This window comes from Budorcas taxicolor, chromosome X (assembly GCF_023091745.1).
Source record: "Budorcas taxicolor isolate Tak-1 chromosome X, Takin1.1, whole genome shotgun sequence".
Taxonomy (NCBI): Eukaryota; Metazoa; Chordata; class Mammalia; order Artiodactyla; family Bovidae; genus Budorcas; species Budorcas taxicolor.
The window spans coordinates 44,347,531-44,366,267 of NC_068935.1; the positions used below are offsets into that span (position 1 = coordinate 44,347,531).

Genomic DNA, 18,737 nt, shown 5'->3' on the forward strand with positions numbered 1-18,737 from the left:
GTCCTGGAGTTTCAGGAGGTACCCACTATCTTTATAATAACAAAGGACCCAGCCCTCCCCGCTTTTGCTTGTTACCTGGACTGTTTCTTGCAAAAAAAATCTTGCGGGGGGTGGGGTGGGGTGGGGGTGAGAACAGGTTATAAAGAGACACTTCCAGATTAACTCAGTTACTAGGGGTTGAATTCTAGGAATCCACAAGGAAATAAAAGGAGGAACCAGGTCTCATAGGGACAACAGCATTAAAACAGTAACAACAAAACTGTGGGACCCAATGGCCAAACAGAATGCTATCATAGATACAAGCATGTTTCGCTCCCAACTCCACTATAGTGGTGACTCAATGACCCTCTATCACTGCCTCAGCTTCTCCTCTCACCCATAGGGAACTTGGCCACAGAAGACTACTCTGCCCATGCCCACATTTCCTACTCGTCCCTCTTTCTGGGAGAGGCTTACTGGCTCAGTGAGTCAAACTCAGTCTAGAATGCGGGGCTACCCTACCAAGTCACCTCACAGGCCTCCAACTGGGTCACACAGGAGCTAAACATCAACTTTTGGCCACCTGCTCGGAAGGGCCTGTGGATACAGCAGGCGCTCAGAGTCACGTGCAGCAGGACTGCTTAGTATACCTATGAACTGCTTAGTTCACCTATGCTGTGAACCTATTCAGGAATGAAATGGAAGCTCAATAACACATTGCTGAAAACAGCTGTATACTATTTTTGGATCCTAAAAGAAATATTTAGCAAAACGTATATGAGCCCAATAAAACTCATGTTATCTACACTATAAATATGCATGCAAGTTCTATCACATGCACTTCTTTCCTAAAACATCAAAAAACGACGTTAGTGGGGCAGTAAAGGTGGTGTGTACACTAGACGTTACAGTTTCAGATTTGTAGCTTGAGCAAGTCTGAAACATGGAGAACAAGGGACAGGCAACTCTTGCCTTTCCTTTCCAGAGTCATCTCCAGCCTGAGGAAGGTACCAGAAAGAGAAAAGGACGGAGCAGAGACTTGGAGAGAAGGTTGGTCCTTCCACTCACCATTCGTTCGTTCATTCATTCACTCACCACACACGCACTATACATCAGACCCTGTACTACCAGCTCGGGCTAACCCGGCTCTCCTAGGGAAGTCTTCACGAAACAAGTGAAAGACTCGTTTCCCACGCGGAGGAGGGGCCTCTGGGAGAAGGAGGCGCATCTTTCTGTCGCAGCGCGTCATGTCCCGCCTGTCCCGTCCACTCCCCCAAGATGGCGGCCGCCTCGACGCCTGCTCCGGCGCCGGCCGAGTGGGAATCTTCCCACGCCTTTGGGCTACCGCCCCGCTGCGGACCCCGCGGAGCCCAACGTTCCCCAGAGGCCGTAGGCCCTGCGCTCCCCGCGGCCCCCGCGCCAGGACAGCCCTGCTGAGCATCTCCGCTCGGCAGCAGCGCAGCTCCCGGAGCCCCGCCCCCGGGGCCCCACGCCTCTGGCCCGTGTCGGCTCCTACTGACGCCACTGGGGGCGTGCCGGTGCGCCCCGCGACGACGCGACGCGCCAACAATGGCGACTTCGTCATCCTGAGCGGGCCTCGGTTTCCAAGTGGTTTCCAGACGTTGACGCGGGAGCCGCAGTTGCCTCAGACCCGGTCGGCGGCGGCGGCGGCGGCGCGCGTGCGCGCTCCCGCCTCGACCCGGATCGGGCAGCGGCGGCGAGGCCCGGCGAGGCGAATTAGGTGGGCGGTGGCGCGGCGGGGCCGGGACCTGCGACGCGCGCGCGCGCGCGCGGCGGGCGGGCAGCGGGCGGAGCGGGGGGCGGTGCGGCCGGCGAGTGGCCCTGACTTCCCGGGGGCTGCTGGGGCGCCGCGGGGAGGCGGGCCGGGGGGCGGTGGGGAGCGGGCTGAGTGTGGCCAACCTCCTTTTCTCTGTTCCCCTCCAGCATCAGCTCGGCCTCTTCGCTCGACCGGAGCTTGCCTCTAGGCTAAGTGGGCAACATGAGCGGCAACAACTTGGATGCGAATGACGAGTTTGATGAGCAGTTGCGAATGCAAGAATTGTACGGAGACACCAAGGACGACGACACCGAGAAAGATCCCGGTGGAGAAACCGATTCTTTCGGGCAGCAGCCGACTGACACCCCGTACGAGTGGGACCTAGACAAGAAGGCTTGGTTCCCCAAGGTAAGAGTCGCCCGGGCGCCGCTGCACAGCGGGCCCACCTGGCCAGCCTCGCGGGGCGCTCCTTTCACGTTTTCTTTGCTGAGGTCCTGGGTTAGAGCCCCTCTGGCTAGTGACGTTTCTTTTTGTTGTGTCTGTGGCAGAACCGACGTGTAAAGGAACGGAAATCTTTAGGAAAATGTCTTCAATGTAATTTAATTCTTAAGTCCTTTTTATGCCTTATTAATTTTATCTATGAAGGTTGCAGTTGGTTTATGTCAGTGACTGCTTTTTATTGCAAAGAGAAAAACATCAAGAGCAAATTCAATCGATGTTAATCTCAGGTAGTCTCAATCTTACTTATCCTAGGAATTCAGATGGTTAACTGATGTGCTAGGTGCAAAATGCAACTTCTTGAGTTGAAAAAAATTGATAAATTGGTAAATTTTTACTGATTAAAGGTTGCATCTTTTTTTTTCTTTCCTACTAAAGTTGGTCTTAGACACGTATATTTGAACCATATCACTACAGGAATATGACAGGAGGAGCACAGAATTTGGATGGAAAGGATCTGTGCATATTTATTTAGAGTACCTGTAAATTTTTAAGCATGCAGTTTCAGCTTGGAAGTAAAATGACTGATGTTAAACTTGGTTTTGTAAACTTTTTGGTCAGAGTACCCTGTTAATCAAAGTCTTGTGGTACAGGTGGAAAAAAAGGATGCTTATCGCACACTAATAGATTTGCAAGCCAGTGATGCAAACCGTGTCTGCATTGTGTAATTTGAGTGTTATTTTTTAAATTATTTATTTAAACTGTTTTCTTTCCCATTTTTTATTTGTGTGTATGTTCCAATCCCTCTAAATTGTTAAACTTAACATTTCACTTGGGTACTGGTGGTGCCAGCTAGAGTGCAGATTTGGTTTCTTCAGCCTTCTGAGTACTTCAACAGTCATCTGATAGTATAGTAATTTTTAGCTCTATCTTTTTATGTTATGGAACCCATACCACTTCAAACTTCCAAGTTTAAAATTTTCCTCATTCCTATGTGTGCCTCACATTGACTGGTAGGAAGATATAACTACATTTGTTTCATTGTGCAATTGTTCTTTTCTCTAAGAGCCAGGAGGATGGATGTGAGTTGGATTTGTTCTTGATTTGTTTTGACATTAAATGATAATGTGATTTGAGTACATATACTTATGTTCATCTATATAGTAAAAGAAAATTTGATTCTGTTGTTAGATTATTAGTTGACTGTTGGTTTTTATTCTGTTTATTGTTATCTGGTACTTCCTTTGCTATATATATTTGTAGTCTTAGTCAAGTAGACTACAGAGATAGTAATTTACAAATGAAACAACTAGGAAAGGTGCCAACATCACTTAAAATGCCTTTAATAGTATCTCAGACTTTTGTGTTGATAATCCAAGTACCCATGTCTTAATTTTTTTATTCTCTTTTGCACAGTTTTCTATGTAGGTTACTATTCTTCATATATGCTTTAATTACTGTTATCCACAGAAACACTCAAATGTGACATTGTATAACTGAATATACTGTTATTTAATACAGTGTAAACTTTTCACAGTAGGAAATCATTTTTTAATTTGTGTGTGTGTGCACTAAACTTCTTATTTAGATCACTGAAGATTTCATTGCTACATATCAGGCCAATTATGGCTTTTCTAACGATGGTGCATCGAGTTCTACTGCAAGTGTCCAAGATGTCAGTGCTAGGACTGCAGAAGAACCTCCGCAAAGACAACTCCCTGAACCCAGTGATATGAAAAAGAAGGGAGAAAAGAGAAAGGCTGAATCAGGCAAGTAGATTTAGCTTGCAAAACATGAGTATAAAAGTTAAAAATATGAGTACGTGTATATGTATTTACTTTTTGGAGAATTAGAACTTTGACAGAATCATAAGATGGGTATTTAATTATTATTATTATTTGGGTTCATGTGTTGGCTCTCCCACTAACCTGTAGGCATCAAGTGGATTGTTTCAATTCAGTTCAGTTCTCAGTTTCTTCCTTTCCAAAACAGAATTCTTATTAGGAGATTATTTAAAGTTCTGTTTATATGGTTGGTTTGGGTTTTTTTGTTTTTTTTTTTTTGGTACTTCCAGTTAAGTTAAACAAGTCAATTTTGCTTCAGCTTGGCCAGATCTGACAGTAGATTGGAGTCAGAAGCAACCTATGCCAAGGCTTAAAGTCAGAGCAAGAGTAAGGTTTTTTTTTTTTCTTAAGGTAGTATCAGATTCATAAAGAACCGAGGTAAGCTAGCCATCTTTTTTCAGACAGGGCTCTGAAGTGAATTACTTGTCCAAAGATCCAAATACTTTGAAAACTAGCCAGTGATTTGATTTAGTCTGTCTTATTCTAAGGGTAAGAAAAAGTTTCTGGAAGTTTTGAGAAACTGCCACACTGTCAGGATTTCATAATGGGACTCTTACCTTTTCTTGCATGTGTTTTTACTTGATTTTTTACTCGATTTTTATTTTTAGGATGGTTTCATGTTGAAGAAGGCAGAAATACAAATGTTTATGTATCTGGTATGTATACCTTTTAACCACATTTAGAATAGAAAATATTTGATTTTGAGGTTTTCCACAAAGTTATTTTTAGATTTCCATATCTCTGAATTCTATTTTTTAACCATTGTGTCATTTATTTGCTCAGCCATTTACATTAGTGAGGAATATGTTGTTTTTTTTATAAAACTAAGAAAAAATACATGTATATAACTTTGCATGCCATCCTTTCTGATGGCTGTAGGTAACTCAGCAGTTACCTGAGTATGTATATTTCAAATGAGTATGTATGTATTCAAATGTAAACATGAAATTTCTTCAAGTCTATAGATGTGAGATTTTTACACTTTTAGAAAACCAAAATTTTGGTGCACTTATCACTTATCCAAGTTACAGATTTTGAATTAGTAGAAACTTAAGTAACCCTCACCTTTGTTATAGATGCCTTTATAATTTTTTTTCCTTAACATCACAGGTTTGCCTCCAGACATTACAGTGGATGAATTTATACAGCTCATGTCAAAGTTTGGCATTATTATGAGAGATCCTCAAACAGAAGAATTTAAGGTCAAGCTTTATAAAGATAATCAAGGAAATCTTAAAGGAGATGGACTTTGCTGTTATTTGAAGGTTAGTTATATGGTCATGGAAGTTTCTTCTATCTCCATTTTCAGCTCAGGAACCAGGGCTATAATTTTGTATAGTTGATAACCAAGGGTGAGGGCTATTCAAAACAGGATGGGAATAAAACTATTGTTTCTGATTGTGCCTGTGTGTATCACACTGATAAAGTTATTTACTTGCTGTAGTAAAAAACTATGTTGTAAAGTTACTCACTTGCTCTTGTAAGAAACTATGTTACCAAGTCAAGGTATTATGTAAGTCGTAGGACAGAGGTGCTTCTTTTGTCTTAAAAGAATTCTTGCTGCAAAGATCTCTTTACGAGTATATGAATGTAATCAACGCAGAACACATTCAAAAAGCCACAAAGATAAGAAAGTCTAACATTTTATTCCCCCATTGGAATGAGTTAGACCAGGGTTTGGCAAACTTCTGCCCATTGCCTGTCTTTGTGAATGAAGTTTTATTGGAACATTCCCACATTGTTTCATTTAAGCATTTGCCTGTACCTCCTTTCACATTGCAACAGCAAAGTTGAGTAGCTGCAACACAGACCACATGGCCCACATAGCCTAAAATATTAACTTACCAGCTCTTTACAAAAGAAGTTTTCTGACCCCTGAATTAAACCATAAAGGAAGTGATAACTTAAGCTTAGTGCTTTGAAATATATTTTGAATGAGAGAGAAGATAGAATGGTATTAACAGACATCTGCAGAACTTTATGTATTCATGGTACCATAAATTGCAAAGGGGAAAGCTCAGTGTCAAGGCAGCCATTATTTTTGGAACACCTGTCACGTTAGGAGCATGTGTTACTATGCATTATTGCGGGGTACAAAAGAAATGGGCACAATGATGGCATATTACATATGTCATGGAACCTGAAAATAATTACAAAGTGAACTCAAAGTGTTAAAACAACAGTATCAATGTCACGAGTGTGTTGCGGGTATACAGCATTTCAGTGAAATCAGAGGGGGCTAAGAGTAAGCTGACAGCTTTGGGAAAGATAGGTTTTTGACCTCGTTCTCGAACATAATGGGGATCATACAAGACTATGACCATTATAGGAAGATATTTATGTAATTTTCAAATGTAAGGAGCTTGAACACTTAATAAGTTCTTCAGGGTTTACTAAAAATCTGTGAAGAGTCTATTAGGGGGTTTCATTGAGTTTTAAAATTTTTTAAAGAGAAAGGTAGGGTTTTGATAAACTTTTTATATAAAATTTATGACCCATAAAAGTACAAGATTACCAAACCAGTGAATTGAGTTCCAGAATAACATAGTTAATTGTTCCAGGATCCATATTTGATTGTGTGGCTGAATTCAGTTGTCCTTTTGAGTTTTCCTTAGATCTTTGAGTCAGTGCAGAGCTGACAACTGCCCCCTTTGTATAGGACCCAGAATCCACACATGTGTGTAATGTTCAAGTTGTCAGATAATCATCTTCCTAGTATATCACAGACCTACATTTTAATTGATGAACAAAAAAAAATTAAAGGCTGACCAAACTATTCCCAGTTTCTTGAGTCATCTAGTCTTTTAAGTAGGAAACTTAGAATTTTAAAACTGGAGTGCACCTTAGAAATCACGCAAGTCCATTTGCCTCATTATACAGATGAGAAATCGATACTCCAAAAGGCAAAACTGCTATTCCAGTAATGGTATAACTTTAATTTTGTCAAGAACTCTGCAAAGAAGGCATTTCCATTCCCATTTTGTAGATGAAGAAATTGGGGCTCAGGGAGCTTGAATAACTTGCCTAGCTTCATATAACCGGTTGGGGACAGTTGTGACTTAAATACAAGTTTCCTGATAGGCATTCTGGAGTTCTTTATTCCCATGTAGGTAGTTACATTTAAATTTTTATTTTATGTATAGTCAAATCATTCATCTAAAACACTCCTAAAGTTTCATTTCAGTGTGTAACTTACTGATTGTAACTTGTTTTCACTTTACAAAGAGAGAATCTGTGGATCTGGCATTAAAACTTTTGGATGAAGATGAAATTAGAGGCTACAAATTACATGTGGAGGTGGCAAAATTTCAGTTGAAGGGAGAATATGACGCCTCAAAGAAGAAGAAGAAGTGCAAAGACTACAAGAAAAAGCTGTCTATGCAACAAAAGTTGGTGGTTTTTTTTTCTGTTTTGAAAGATTTTGTATAAATATTCTAGAGTATGTTTTTGGTAATAACTGCATAGTTTTGTTCCATCAAATATGCCTACAGATTATTTTTAAGGAATTTCATTTACTATACACCTGAAAATAACACATTATAAATCAACTATATGCCAATGTAAAACAAAAATTTTTTAAACTTTTATTAGATCCTCAGAAACCTTCAGTAATCTGTGTAACAGGATGTTTGGTAGTGACGGTGTTTTTCATTTTCTGGGGTGTTCATTTTTAATACAATAGGAACTTAAATAAACTAAAGCCATCTCTACAGAAAATGTTGAATATCAAATTAAATAAGATGTTTTAGGTTTATATACAAGAGCCATTAGTTCATTTTTAATGTGGATGGAATCAGCGTACCAGGAGCTAAATTTTTACATTCATACTTGTTAGTAGGAGTTAGAAATTATAAGCTTTATCATTTTTTATGTACTATGTGTTTATATATAATATATACATGTCATCAAGTTTCTATTACGTTATTTAATGTTTTTTGAAATATGCTGTTTTTAAGAAATGAGCCAAAATGATGAGCACTTAGATCAGGGTGAATTCTAGTAAAGCTTCTAACACCAGACTTAAACTAATGGTAAAATGGTTATAAAAGCATTTAGTTGTGATGCCAATAGTTTTTATAGGAATAAAGTAGATACCTAAGCACTTTATAGACAAACCAGTAAGATTTAAGATTGTAACAGAGTAGTTTTACATATTTCAGTGCAGTTGTTTGTTCTTTATAATTATAAAATACCTAGAAACTAATACAATTTGAACATTTCCTTGGCCTCGAAGTGTCTTTTCCTAGATAGTCATAAATACTAAATAATTACCAATTTTCCAGGAGTCTCATTGGAATGTTTGTAACCAGACAGCAGTTCTGAAAAATATACTTACTCTGGGCATTTCAGATACTGGGTCCATCTTTCACCTGCCGATTGTCTTTATTTCAGAAAGCTGGGCAGTAACTGTGACTAAAATACACATTGTTGTTTTGAAATCAAATAATAATTATCATTATTAAGCATTCAGTAAAGGATTATATTTATAGCTTGTTTTTTTCTCTCTCCAACAAGTCTGAAATGAAATTCACAACTTCTTGTTCCTACTTTGTCACATTAGGCAGTTGGATTGGAGACCTGAGAGACGAGCTGGCCCATCCCGAATGCGCCATGAGCGAGTTGTCATCATCAAAAACATGTTTCATCCAATGGATTTTGAGGTAGGAAGAAGTATTCTTACGGTTAGAAACACAGATATTCTCTCTTTCAAGAGAACCCAAAGCTTGCCTCATCGCATCTTTCTCATGTCACATCCTGCATGTTCATGAGTTGTCATGGTTGGAAAATGGAACCAAGAATCAATTGAAGGTTTCAGACTTTCCCAGGTTTAGCCCAGTGTTCTTTTAGTCATATCCCAAGTAAACCAGGCTAATACCCATACTGTGGCCCCAGATGGCAGCTGCTATATAAAAATACAGTCTTAAAAAGATTTCTGTGAGTTACTTGTGGATGCTAAGTACAGTTCAACAATACAGGCTTACTTTGGTGGGGAGGACCAGTTTCACAATTGGAAATGAAAACCTCACTTTAGTGCTAAAAGTTTGATCCTGAAAAAAACCATAGGTTAGTAAAATACTGCTGCTGCTGCTGCTACTAAGTCGCTTCAGTCGTGTCTGACTCTGTGCGACCCCATAGACAGCAGCCCACAGACTCCTCTGTCTCTGGGATTCTCCAGGCAAGAATACTGGAGTGGGTTGCCATTTCCTTCCCCAATGCATGCATGCATGCCAAGTTGCTCCAATCGTGTTTGACTCTGTGCCACCCCACGGACAGCAGCCCACCAGGCTCCTCTGTCCATGGAATTCTCCAGGCAAGAGTACTGGATTGGGTTGCCATTTCCTTCTCCAAGTGAAATACAGTCCCTGACATTTGAGTAGTGGAGGTTGTTTTTTCAGAATCTAATTTTTACAAAACCCTTTAGTGGCTATTAGGAGGACTTTGTAATACTTGATGTCCATGGACAATTCTAGGAACAGCAAATAAAAGTGAATAAAGGAAGAAGAGCTACTAGAGAGGTTTAAGAAATATTAGTTGCCATCAGAGTACCTTGTGTTACATTCTGCGTCTTGTTCTTATCTGTGTGTTTTGGCCTAGACTCATGGGATCATTCATGGAAGAACAATTCTTTATTCTCTGCCTGGATTCTGAAATTAATGATAACAAGTTACACATAAGAAAACAATGTTCGTAATGTAAAATTCCAGACAGTTTGCATATGTTCTTGTTCCTATCAAAGCCCACTCTTGTTTCTTTTGTGCACTGAAACAGAGTCAGAGTGGCAATATCATTTTACCCCCCTTTTAGAGAGCTCCAAAATGGTCTGTGAAACTCCATCTCTGCAAATAGTGAGGTGATAAGATTTACTGTGCATCTATGAAGCCTGTATCTTTTGAGGTCATCGAGAAGATACATGTGGTCTATTAGTACTGTGTGGTGTCTCTTCTGTCTCGAATCCTGAAGAATCTTGAAATACGACAGAGCCAGTTTAGACTTGCAGTGATAATGAACTATGTTGTTGTTGTTATTTTTTAATGCACATAGGGACTTGCCTGGTTGCCCAATGGTTTGTTATTTTTTAATGCACATAGGGACTTGCCTGGTTGCCCAATGGTTAGGACTCTGAGCTTCCACTGCTGGGGGCCCCAAGTTGAGTCCCTGGTCAGGGAACTAGGATCCCTCAAGCTGGAAGGTTGGCCAAAAAAAGCCCACACACGTTCACATGCACACTAAATGCTTTTTGAAATGCTGTCCCTCCCAGCTGGGGCTTTGAAAGGCATGTATAGATGGATCATGGTATCTAGTCTGCTTGGTACAACTCCAGAATTCCCTGTGATTCATCTACATTTTATTTCTTTGGCAGATAGTTATTTTTTTAGTTAGGTGACCTATTAATTTCTATGACTGGAGACCTCTAGATTCACAACATTCTATACTCCTAACACTTGAACATAAATGTATATTTAATTTATTAAGTATCCAGGTTCTCTGTAAGTTGAAGTCTGTTGAGTGATTAACCTGTTTCTGCCTCCTGCCTTGCTCATTGAGACACTTAAGTCTAGCTATCACCCTGGGCAGACTTAATTTTTCCTAGCTTAACAAATAATCTTTCCTCCCAAAAGCCACATTTATTCTTCCTTGACTCCTACAAATTCCCTCCAGTGGATGTTTTAAAGGATAGAAATTTTATGCTTGTCAGTTCTTGATTGTTTAAAAAAGAAAGTCTTTATTGGTTTAGTATAAACTGTGGAATTATAGAGCCTTTATAGTAGCCAGTTTTATTTTATTCATAGCATTTATTATCTGAAGTCTTTGGATCTTATCTGTTAGCATATGAGCTCCGTGAGAGTCAGGGCTCTGTCTTCCTGGTTTGCTGTTATATTCCCAGTGCGTAGGACACAGAAGGCCCTCAATATTTATCTGAAGAAGTGAAAGAATGAATGAAACCCCTTTTACTCACAAGGCAGAGTGTTTTCATTCACTCAATGAATAGAATATTTTCTCTTTAGCATCTTTGCAAATGAAGGAAAGTTTTCAGACAGCTGTGCCACAGCGGCTGGGAGGGGCAGTGATGGGCTTCAGAGTTCTTGGGCAGAGAAACCCTTGGTGCTGTCTTTGTTTGCCCATCTACCTGGGCTCGTGCGGTCTGCCCAGCTTGGTGAGAGCCTGTCAGCAGTTTTTGTTTTTTTGGTCAGTGTTTCATCGGCTTGAATGTAAAAGTGTATCAGTATAGGTCTGTCCACTGTAGCAGATTGTCCCGTATGGTAGACTATAGCCACATGTAATTATTTCAGTTTATTTATTTTATCATTATTATTTTTCCTTTTTAGCCATACCATGTGGCTTGTGGGATCTTAGATCTCTGACCAGGGGTTGAACCTTTTTTTAAAAAAAAAAAATTGAAGTTTTTGTGGCAACCCTGTGTGGAGCAAGCCTGTTAGCACCATCTTTCTAGTAGCATTTTCTCACTCTCTTTCTCTCTGTCACATTTTGGTAATTGTCACAGTAGTTCATATTTGTTCTTTATTACTATATTTGTTATGGTGATTTGTGTTATAGTCTTTGTTATAGTAATCTTTGTTACTATGATGACTTGCTGGAGGTTCAGATGATGGTTAGCATTTTTTAGCGGTATTTTTAAAATTAAGGCATATCTTTTTTAGATATGATGCTTTTGTACACTTAATAGACTACAGTATAGTGTAACATAACTGGAAAACCAGAGAAGTTCGTGTGACTTGCCTTATTGCAATATTTGCTTTATTGTGCTGGTCTGGAACCGAACCTGCAGTATCTCCAAGGTATGCCTGTATGTCTTTATTCCAAACAGTTGATTAGTGCTAGAAGCAAAATACCTAGAAATACTTTTTGGTATCAGGGTGAACAGTGAAGGCTAGTATTTTAAATGTAACTTTAGGGGGTTTTCAGTGTTTAATTCAAAGCCTTATTTAAAAAAAATCATGCCTGGCAAATCTGAATACTAAAAGATGGAAAACTGAAACTCAGATGCAGAGGTGGGTTTCTCATTGTGTATACCAGGGCTGTTCAATAGAAGTCTAATCTGAGCCACATGTGTAACTTAAATTTTTCTGGCAGCCACAGTATAAATACAACATGAAACGGGGGAAGTAAATTTTAATAATGAATTTTATTTAACCCAATATATCCAAGTATTATAATTTTAGCATATACTATAAAAATGTTAATAAGCTATGTTTCATTGTCCCCCCCCCCCCACTTTGGTACTAAATTTTCAAAATCTGGTATTTACTTCACACCTGCAGCCCACATCAATTTGGACAGGCCACATTTCAAGGGCTCAGTAGCTACATGGGGTAGCTATTGTCTTGAATAGGTTTAGATTGGAAAGGAATGAGAAATACGGTTTATTCCTGGGAAAACAAAGCACCACTCTGGAAAAAAATTATGAGTGTCGCATGTGGAAGGTTTCGGCTTAACAGTCTGAGTTTAGTCTCAGGTCTGTTGCTTGCAAAGAGCTGTCTTTGGAAAATTTTCATGCTTAGCCAAGTTAAAGATACTTAACCAGGGGAAGGGGTTACTATCTTTAAGTCTCATGATACTATAGCTGTAAAGACATATTTGTTTCTCAAGCTGGTAAAAATGAAAACAGAAGTCTGGGAAGTCTTTGGCTGAAATTTGATGTTCTTTTAGGAAGGGCACTGAGGCTTTGATAAATAAAGACAGGGACTTCCCTGGCGCTTCAGTGGTTGACAGTCACCTTCCAATGCAAGGGACACTGGTTCAGTCCCTGGTTGGGGAAATGAAATCCCACATGCCACCAGGCAACTAAGCCTGCATGCTGCAACTAAGACCTGACACAGCCAAAAATAAAAATAAAAAAGTTTTTAAAAAAGAAACAAAGACAGTAATGCACCTCTCCCTTCCACAGTAGAGCTGTGGAATCATGCTTAAATTCGTTAAATATTTTGAAACTTTTTTTTTTAATATAATTCTGATTTCCTTTGGTAAAGAAAATAGTTACTAGGAGCAGTTTATCAAACTGAAAAAGTTTTTATCGACTGTTCATTGTGTGAAAAAACTGTGCTGTGTTCTATGAGGTATTTGAAATTCAGTCAAGGGAGATTCCTGTTTGCAGAAAGCACCCAATCTGATAGGAGCTACCTGCCACACACACATCCCTAGAAGCCAGCCCATGGCTTTACCAAATGAGTATAGAGTTTATGTTCCATTCCCCATTCCTCTCAGGTTTGAGAATTTTATATAAAACAAATTGGCATATTCTCCAGAGTTAGGTTTTATAAGTGGGAGAAATCCAGAGTCCTGCCAGCTATAGTTTTAGAAGCCTCAGATTTATAGGATTTTTACAGTTTTAATTTTAAATTTGATTTCAGTAACTGCCTACCAGTTGTTTATTTTTGCCTTTTGACAAACTTTAGGAAGGAGAAGCCACTTGTCATTTTTTGGCTGTTCTCTTTAGTTGGTGAGGATTCAAATGTTTCCTAAAAAGTGTTTAGGTCTGCTTCAATAGAAATTAGTAGGTAGGATACCCTTGTAGATGTTTTTATGTAGTTGAAATTCAAGTTGATAATATAACTTTTTATGAGCCTTTTTCATGCTTTGGAACTTGAAGAAAATTTAATTCCCACAAGAAATCTTAAATCCTTTTGTTGTTGGGGGAGGGGGGACTCAAGACCACTAGAAGCAGCAGTGTTTGAGTATTCTTAATAGACTCATAGTTGCAATAAAGCAGTAGTTAAGTGCGTGTTTTTATTGTGTGGTTAACAGCAGCTCCTTATTTGTGGGTTTCTATTGCAGTGTGGTAGGAGGCAAGATGAACAGGAATCCTTATAGGGGAGGTTTACCCTATGAGTTAAAATAAAATCTCAGAAGCATGAAGAATGATTGTAGGACACTCAGTCAGTGAAGGGCTTCCCTCATAGCTCAATTGGTAAAGAATCTGCCTGCAATGCAGGAGATCCCAGTTCAATCCCTGGGTTGGGAAGATCCTCTGGAGAAGAGAAAGGCTACTCTTTCCAGTATTCTGGCCTGGAGATTCCCATGGACTATACAGTCCATGGGGTCGCAAAGAGTCGGACACGACTGAGCAACTTTCACTTCACTTCAGTCAATGAAAAGGATATATGTCTCCTCCTTGCAACATTTTGGTAAATAGGAATCTATGCAAAGCACAAAGCAAAGGTTTTTCATCTTCACAGTCATTGTGATGCCGATGCAGAACATAAGAATTATTAGTCTCTGACTTAATATATGCCACAGGACTTCACCTTCTACAGTTGCTATTATTTGGGATTTTCACTGACATGTTTCTTCCTTCTCCTTTACCACTGGACATTCCCATTGCTGCCTACCATACTTGTCCATTCCCCTATCTTAAAGCCAGGCCGACTAGTAGTAGTAGCAGCAGATGTGATAGTCTAACTTCTTTAGACTTTGACTTTTTTTTAATTTTGTAGACTGCAGGCAAACATAGCTAATAACCTTAAGCAAAACTTTTGTTTGTTGGTTTGTCAAAGCAATAAATTTCATTCTCAGGATTTATAAAGGGGAAAACCCCTTTTAATTGAGTGTGTTTTTGTAGGATGATCCACTGGTGTTGAATGAAATCAGAGAAGACCTTCGAGTAGAGTGTTCAAAGTTTGGACAAATTAGGAAGCTCCTTCTCTTTGATGTAAGTTCGTGGCTTAAACAAATGATTCCTAAAGCAATTTTTTTTTCCATTTTAGTAAGTTATTACCAAATGTCAGTATGCCTCCAAGTTTTTTATATTAATGTTTTTATGTAGTAGGTCTGCTCTCTAGTGGTGGTGGTCTGTTAGCAGTATTAGATAGCATAATTAGATGAACATGGATTACAAGCCAAGACTTTGATAGACTTGCTTATGCCTTGGTTATTTTCCTTTGTCATCACTCTTGAGTGAGTGTATGGCCAGGTGAAAGTATAAAAGAGTCAACATTTATTGATTGCAAACTACAGTTACTTTACATGTTATCTCATTTAATCCTCCTAATCCTCTGAGATAGGTACGTGCTATTTTACTTATTTTTATTTATTTACCCATTTTACAGATGAGAGAGTTTAGAGATTGAGCACCCTGCCCAAGGTCATTTAGCTGCTAAATGGCAGAGCCAGGATTTAATCCCCAGGCCGTTCAGCTTCAGAGTCCACATTCTTAACAACCATGCTGTTCTGCTTCTCCTTTGACACTGTTACGAGCAGGAACATTGCCAAGTATATCATGCTTGGTTTTTGCTAGACAAAGTTAGGCTAAAGAAGTAGCTAGCTGCTTGTCACTGGTTGGAATAAATGGAAAGAAAGACTTCATACATAAAATCTTTAGCTTAAATGATCAGAAAAAATACTACTGCCCTACTTTGCCACATGTGTATATTTCTCTTTCAGTTTTCTCATTCATTCCTTCTTTTATCTTCCTTGTTTTTTTAGAGACACCCCGATGGTGTGGCCTCTGTGTCCTTTAAGGATCCAGAGGAAGCTGATTATTGTATTCAAACCCTCAATGGAAGGTGGTTTGGTGGGCGTCAAATCACTGCCCAAGCATGGGATGGAACTACGGATTATCAGGTGAGTTCTGCAACTGTCAAGGGCACATGAATTGTTTCATTCCAACAGATACTGATCTAGCAGTTTTTCATGTAAGTTTTCAGTTATGTGTAATCTGTTTAATGTAACAGTACCTTTAAATAATCCTTTACATTGAGAGTATGGAAAGAAAAATGTTTCATTCTTTCAGTTTATAAGTCTGAAGTGTTGAGCTTGCTCAGAACAGCAATAGGGAAAGAACGCATTAAGCTAAAGTGTTTCTCTTCTTTTCTGTCTTATAAAGTACAGACAGTTCAATGATTAACTTTTTAATTGATGAGACATTTCTGCAGTGCTGTGGCATTGGGCATTTATTTAAACGATCTTAAGATCAGCGCTGCTAAATTAAGGTGTAAAGTTTGGAAAGTGAAGATAGGGAATTGCTTTCATTTCCCAGAAGTGATACCTTATAAAATCAGAGTACTGTGAGCAATATTAGAAATGTTCCAAGACGTTGTTACTTCTTTTGGCCTAAAACATCTCTTAACAGCAGTTTCCATGTGTACACAGGTGGAGGAGACCACAAGAGAAAGGGAGGAAAGGCTGAGAGGATGGGAGGCTTTCCTCAATGCTCCTGAGGCCAACAGAGGCCTACAGCGTTCAAATTCCATCCGTGCTCCAGAAAGGGCAGGGCCTTCTAGAGTTAGGCATTTTTCTGAGCACCCTGGCACATCTCAAACAAATGTTCAAGCAGCTGCAACTGAAATGGCATTTGAAGAACCTATAGATGAAAAGAAGTTTGAGAAAATGGAAGATGGGGGAGAAGTTGAAGAAGCTACTTCTGAAAAAGATGCTAAAGAAAGTGGCCCTGAAAAAGAAGCTGAAGGTCCCCAAGAAGAATCTGAAGAGAGCTGCCTTGAAAGAGAGTCTAAGGAAGGCTGTTCCAAAAGAGAGCGTGAAGAAGACTTCCCCGAGAGAGAGTCTGGAGAAGGCAGCCCTGAGAAAGAGCGTGAAGAGGGTAATCCTAACAAAGAGTCAAAAGAGACTGTCCCTGAAAGAGAATCCAAAAAGAAGAAACTCAAAACGGATCCTGACAAGAACGGCCGTGAGAAGGAGTCTGAAGAAGAAGGCCCCGGCAAGGAGTCTGAGGGGGAGGCCAGCCCCCAAAAGGTGGCTTCTGAAGATGACGACTCAGAACAAGAGTCTGAAGACTGCTCAGAAAAGCAGTTTGACGATGGCTCTGAAAAAGAGTTAGAAGAAAATGGCCTTGAGAAAGGTTTTGAGGAAGATGCCTCTGACAAGGAATTTAATGAAAACATTCCGGAAAAAGAGTTAGACGAAAATGAGTCTGAAAAATCAGAATTCGAAGATGACAGCTCTGAAAAAGTGTTTGATGAAGAAGGCTCTGAGAAAGAGTTAGACGAAGAGTCAGATGAAAAGGAAGAAGAGGAAGATGCATATGAAAAGGTATTTGATGATGAGTCAGATGAGAAAGAGGACGAAGAAGATGCAGAAGAAAAGGAACTTGAAGATGCTGATGAAAAAGACGAAGACGATGATGCAGATGAAAAGGTATTTGAAGATTCGGACGGAAAAGAAGATGAGGAAGATGGAGATGTAAAGGAAGATGAAGACATAGATGAAAAGGTGTTTGAAGATGATGATTCCAACGAGAAGTTGTTTGATGATGACTCCAGTGACAAATTGTTTGAAGATTCGGATGAGAGAGGGACTGTGGGTGGCTTAGGGAATGTTAAGGAGGAAGGGCCCTTGTCCACAGGCAGCAGCTTTGTTCTCAGTAGTGATGATGATGATGATGACGACACTATTTAATCCCTTAAACTTGCTTTTTAGGGAGATTCCATCTCCATTTTGCCTCTGCTGCAGGGTAATTACTCGTAGTGTTACATGAACGTGTGCATAGAGGTAGGATGCCATCCGATTAATGCAGTGACGTGTTCATGGTTACCTGTACCTAATGATTTTAAATTTTATGTGTTCATTGGCTGTTCAGTTCAAACTCCATAGCATAATGCAAGTTAACTTGCTCCTCGTCCTTTGTCAGATTTCTTAAGTGCATGCAAAATAATATTTTTTAAAGTATTCTGATTGAAGTTTGTGACATTCAGAAATAAAGAAAGTTGTTGATATGCAGAAACAGAAAACTGTACTTGAGTTAAATTGCATTTTTAATTCTTGCTCTTGCTTTATTCATACTAACATTTGGTTTTTTTTTTAAGGCCTTGAAAAATCCCTGTAGGTGTCTCCTTGCTTCCACTTTATGATGTTACCACTGATATCCCCATTTCCCCTCTCTAAACCAGAACATGTTACTAAAACTTATGAAGTAAAGAACTCTTCGGCGTTTTTTGCTCCCCAGTCCTCACAAGTTACTTTTTTCTACCCTCTTCCCATGAAAATTCACTCTTAAATGTGCAAAGGTGAACTTCCCAAAGTCCACAGTTTCCATTACTGAAAATATGGAGGAGATTAGAATTCTACCATTTACTGTTTGGACACCTCTAGAAGGTGATTCAAGTTACAGGACCTTTCCCCAGAAAAATCTGTACGTACACTACACAACCTTCTGTATCCAGTTTGGGGCAGTTCGTGTGGATCTCCTGGAGTTTAAGAACTATTGTCACACATACTTCAGATTTTTGTTTTTGATTTTGTTCTAGAATCGTGGTACCTAGTACTATGGAAATTGTGTTGTTCCAATAAAAAAAATGTGGCTCTTTTCTTGATTGCGCTTTCCAAATTCAGTATTGATGAATTGACTTCTCATGTTGCACTTAAGAAGTTATTCTCATAAATTAGAATTAAAATAAACTGCATTGGTGCATTTTCATTATACCGTCTGTCAGTGTAATCATTACCCTCTTCAGACAGAAAAGACTTGTACTTCAAGCCAACTTTCTGAGAATTTTTTAGTTCATGTCTGGGATCTGTTAAAAATCTTCAGGCTTTTCACCAGGGACAAATCAGTGAAAGAGGTGAAGATAGTTAAACAGAAAAATTGCACACCAAAATAGTGCTCCTTTTAAAGATAAGGCAGAAGTATTTAAACACTTTATTTATTGCGTTTTACTACAGTTTATGGGTTTACCTTGTGGCTCAGCTGGTAAAAAGTCCACCTGCAATGCAGGAGACCTGGGTTC

At 39.4% G+C, this 18,737-nt stretch overlaps 1 protein-coding gene across 2 annotated transcripts; it reads left to right on the top strand.

Annotated features, from left to right (window-relative positions):
• The first annotated feature begins 1,632 nt into the window (after positions 1-1,632).
• HTATSF1 (HIV-1 Tat specific factor 1) lies at positions 1,633-18,413 on the top strand. 2 transcript variants are annotated; one of them, XM_052663083.1, is made up of 10 exons: positions 1,633-1,720; positions 1,924-2,164; positions 3,783-3,963; positions 4,647-4,694; positions 5,149-5,303; positions 7,264-7,427; positions 8,600-8,699; positions 14,618-14,707; positions 15,481-15,618; positions 16,147-18,413. In XM_052663083.1, the coding sequence occupies exons 2-10, from the start codon at positions 1,979-1,981 to the stop codon at positions 17,407-17,409; spliced, it is 2,325 nt and encodes a 774-aa protein (XP_052519043.1). In that variant the 5' UTR covers positions 1,633-1,720; positions 1,924-1,978; the 3' UTR covers positions 17,410-18,413. The 2 variants fall into 2 exon arrangements, with proteins under 2 accessions (XP_052519043.1, XP_052519044.1); XM_052663084.1 differs by lacking the exon at positions 1,633-1,720 and having other exon boundaries at positions 1,899-2,164.
• The last annotated feature ends 324 nt before the right edge of the window (positions 18,414-18,737 follow it).

Bases quoted from the DNA above. Each gene is read 5' to 3' on its own strand.
- HTATSF1 (XM_052663083.1), top strand. From the start codon at position 1,979: ATGAGCGGCAACAACTTGGATGCGAATGACGAGTTTGATGAGCAGTTG. The intron at 3,964-4,646 runs GCAAGTAGATTT...TTTTATTTTTAG, and splicing joins AAAGAGAAAGGCTGAATCAG to GATGGTTTCATGTTGAAGAA. The intron at 5,304-7,263 runs GTTAGTTATATG...CACTTTACAAAG, and splicing joins GACTTTGCTGTTATTTGAAG to AGAGAATCTGTGGATCTGGC.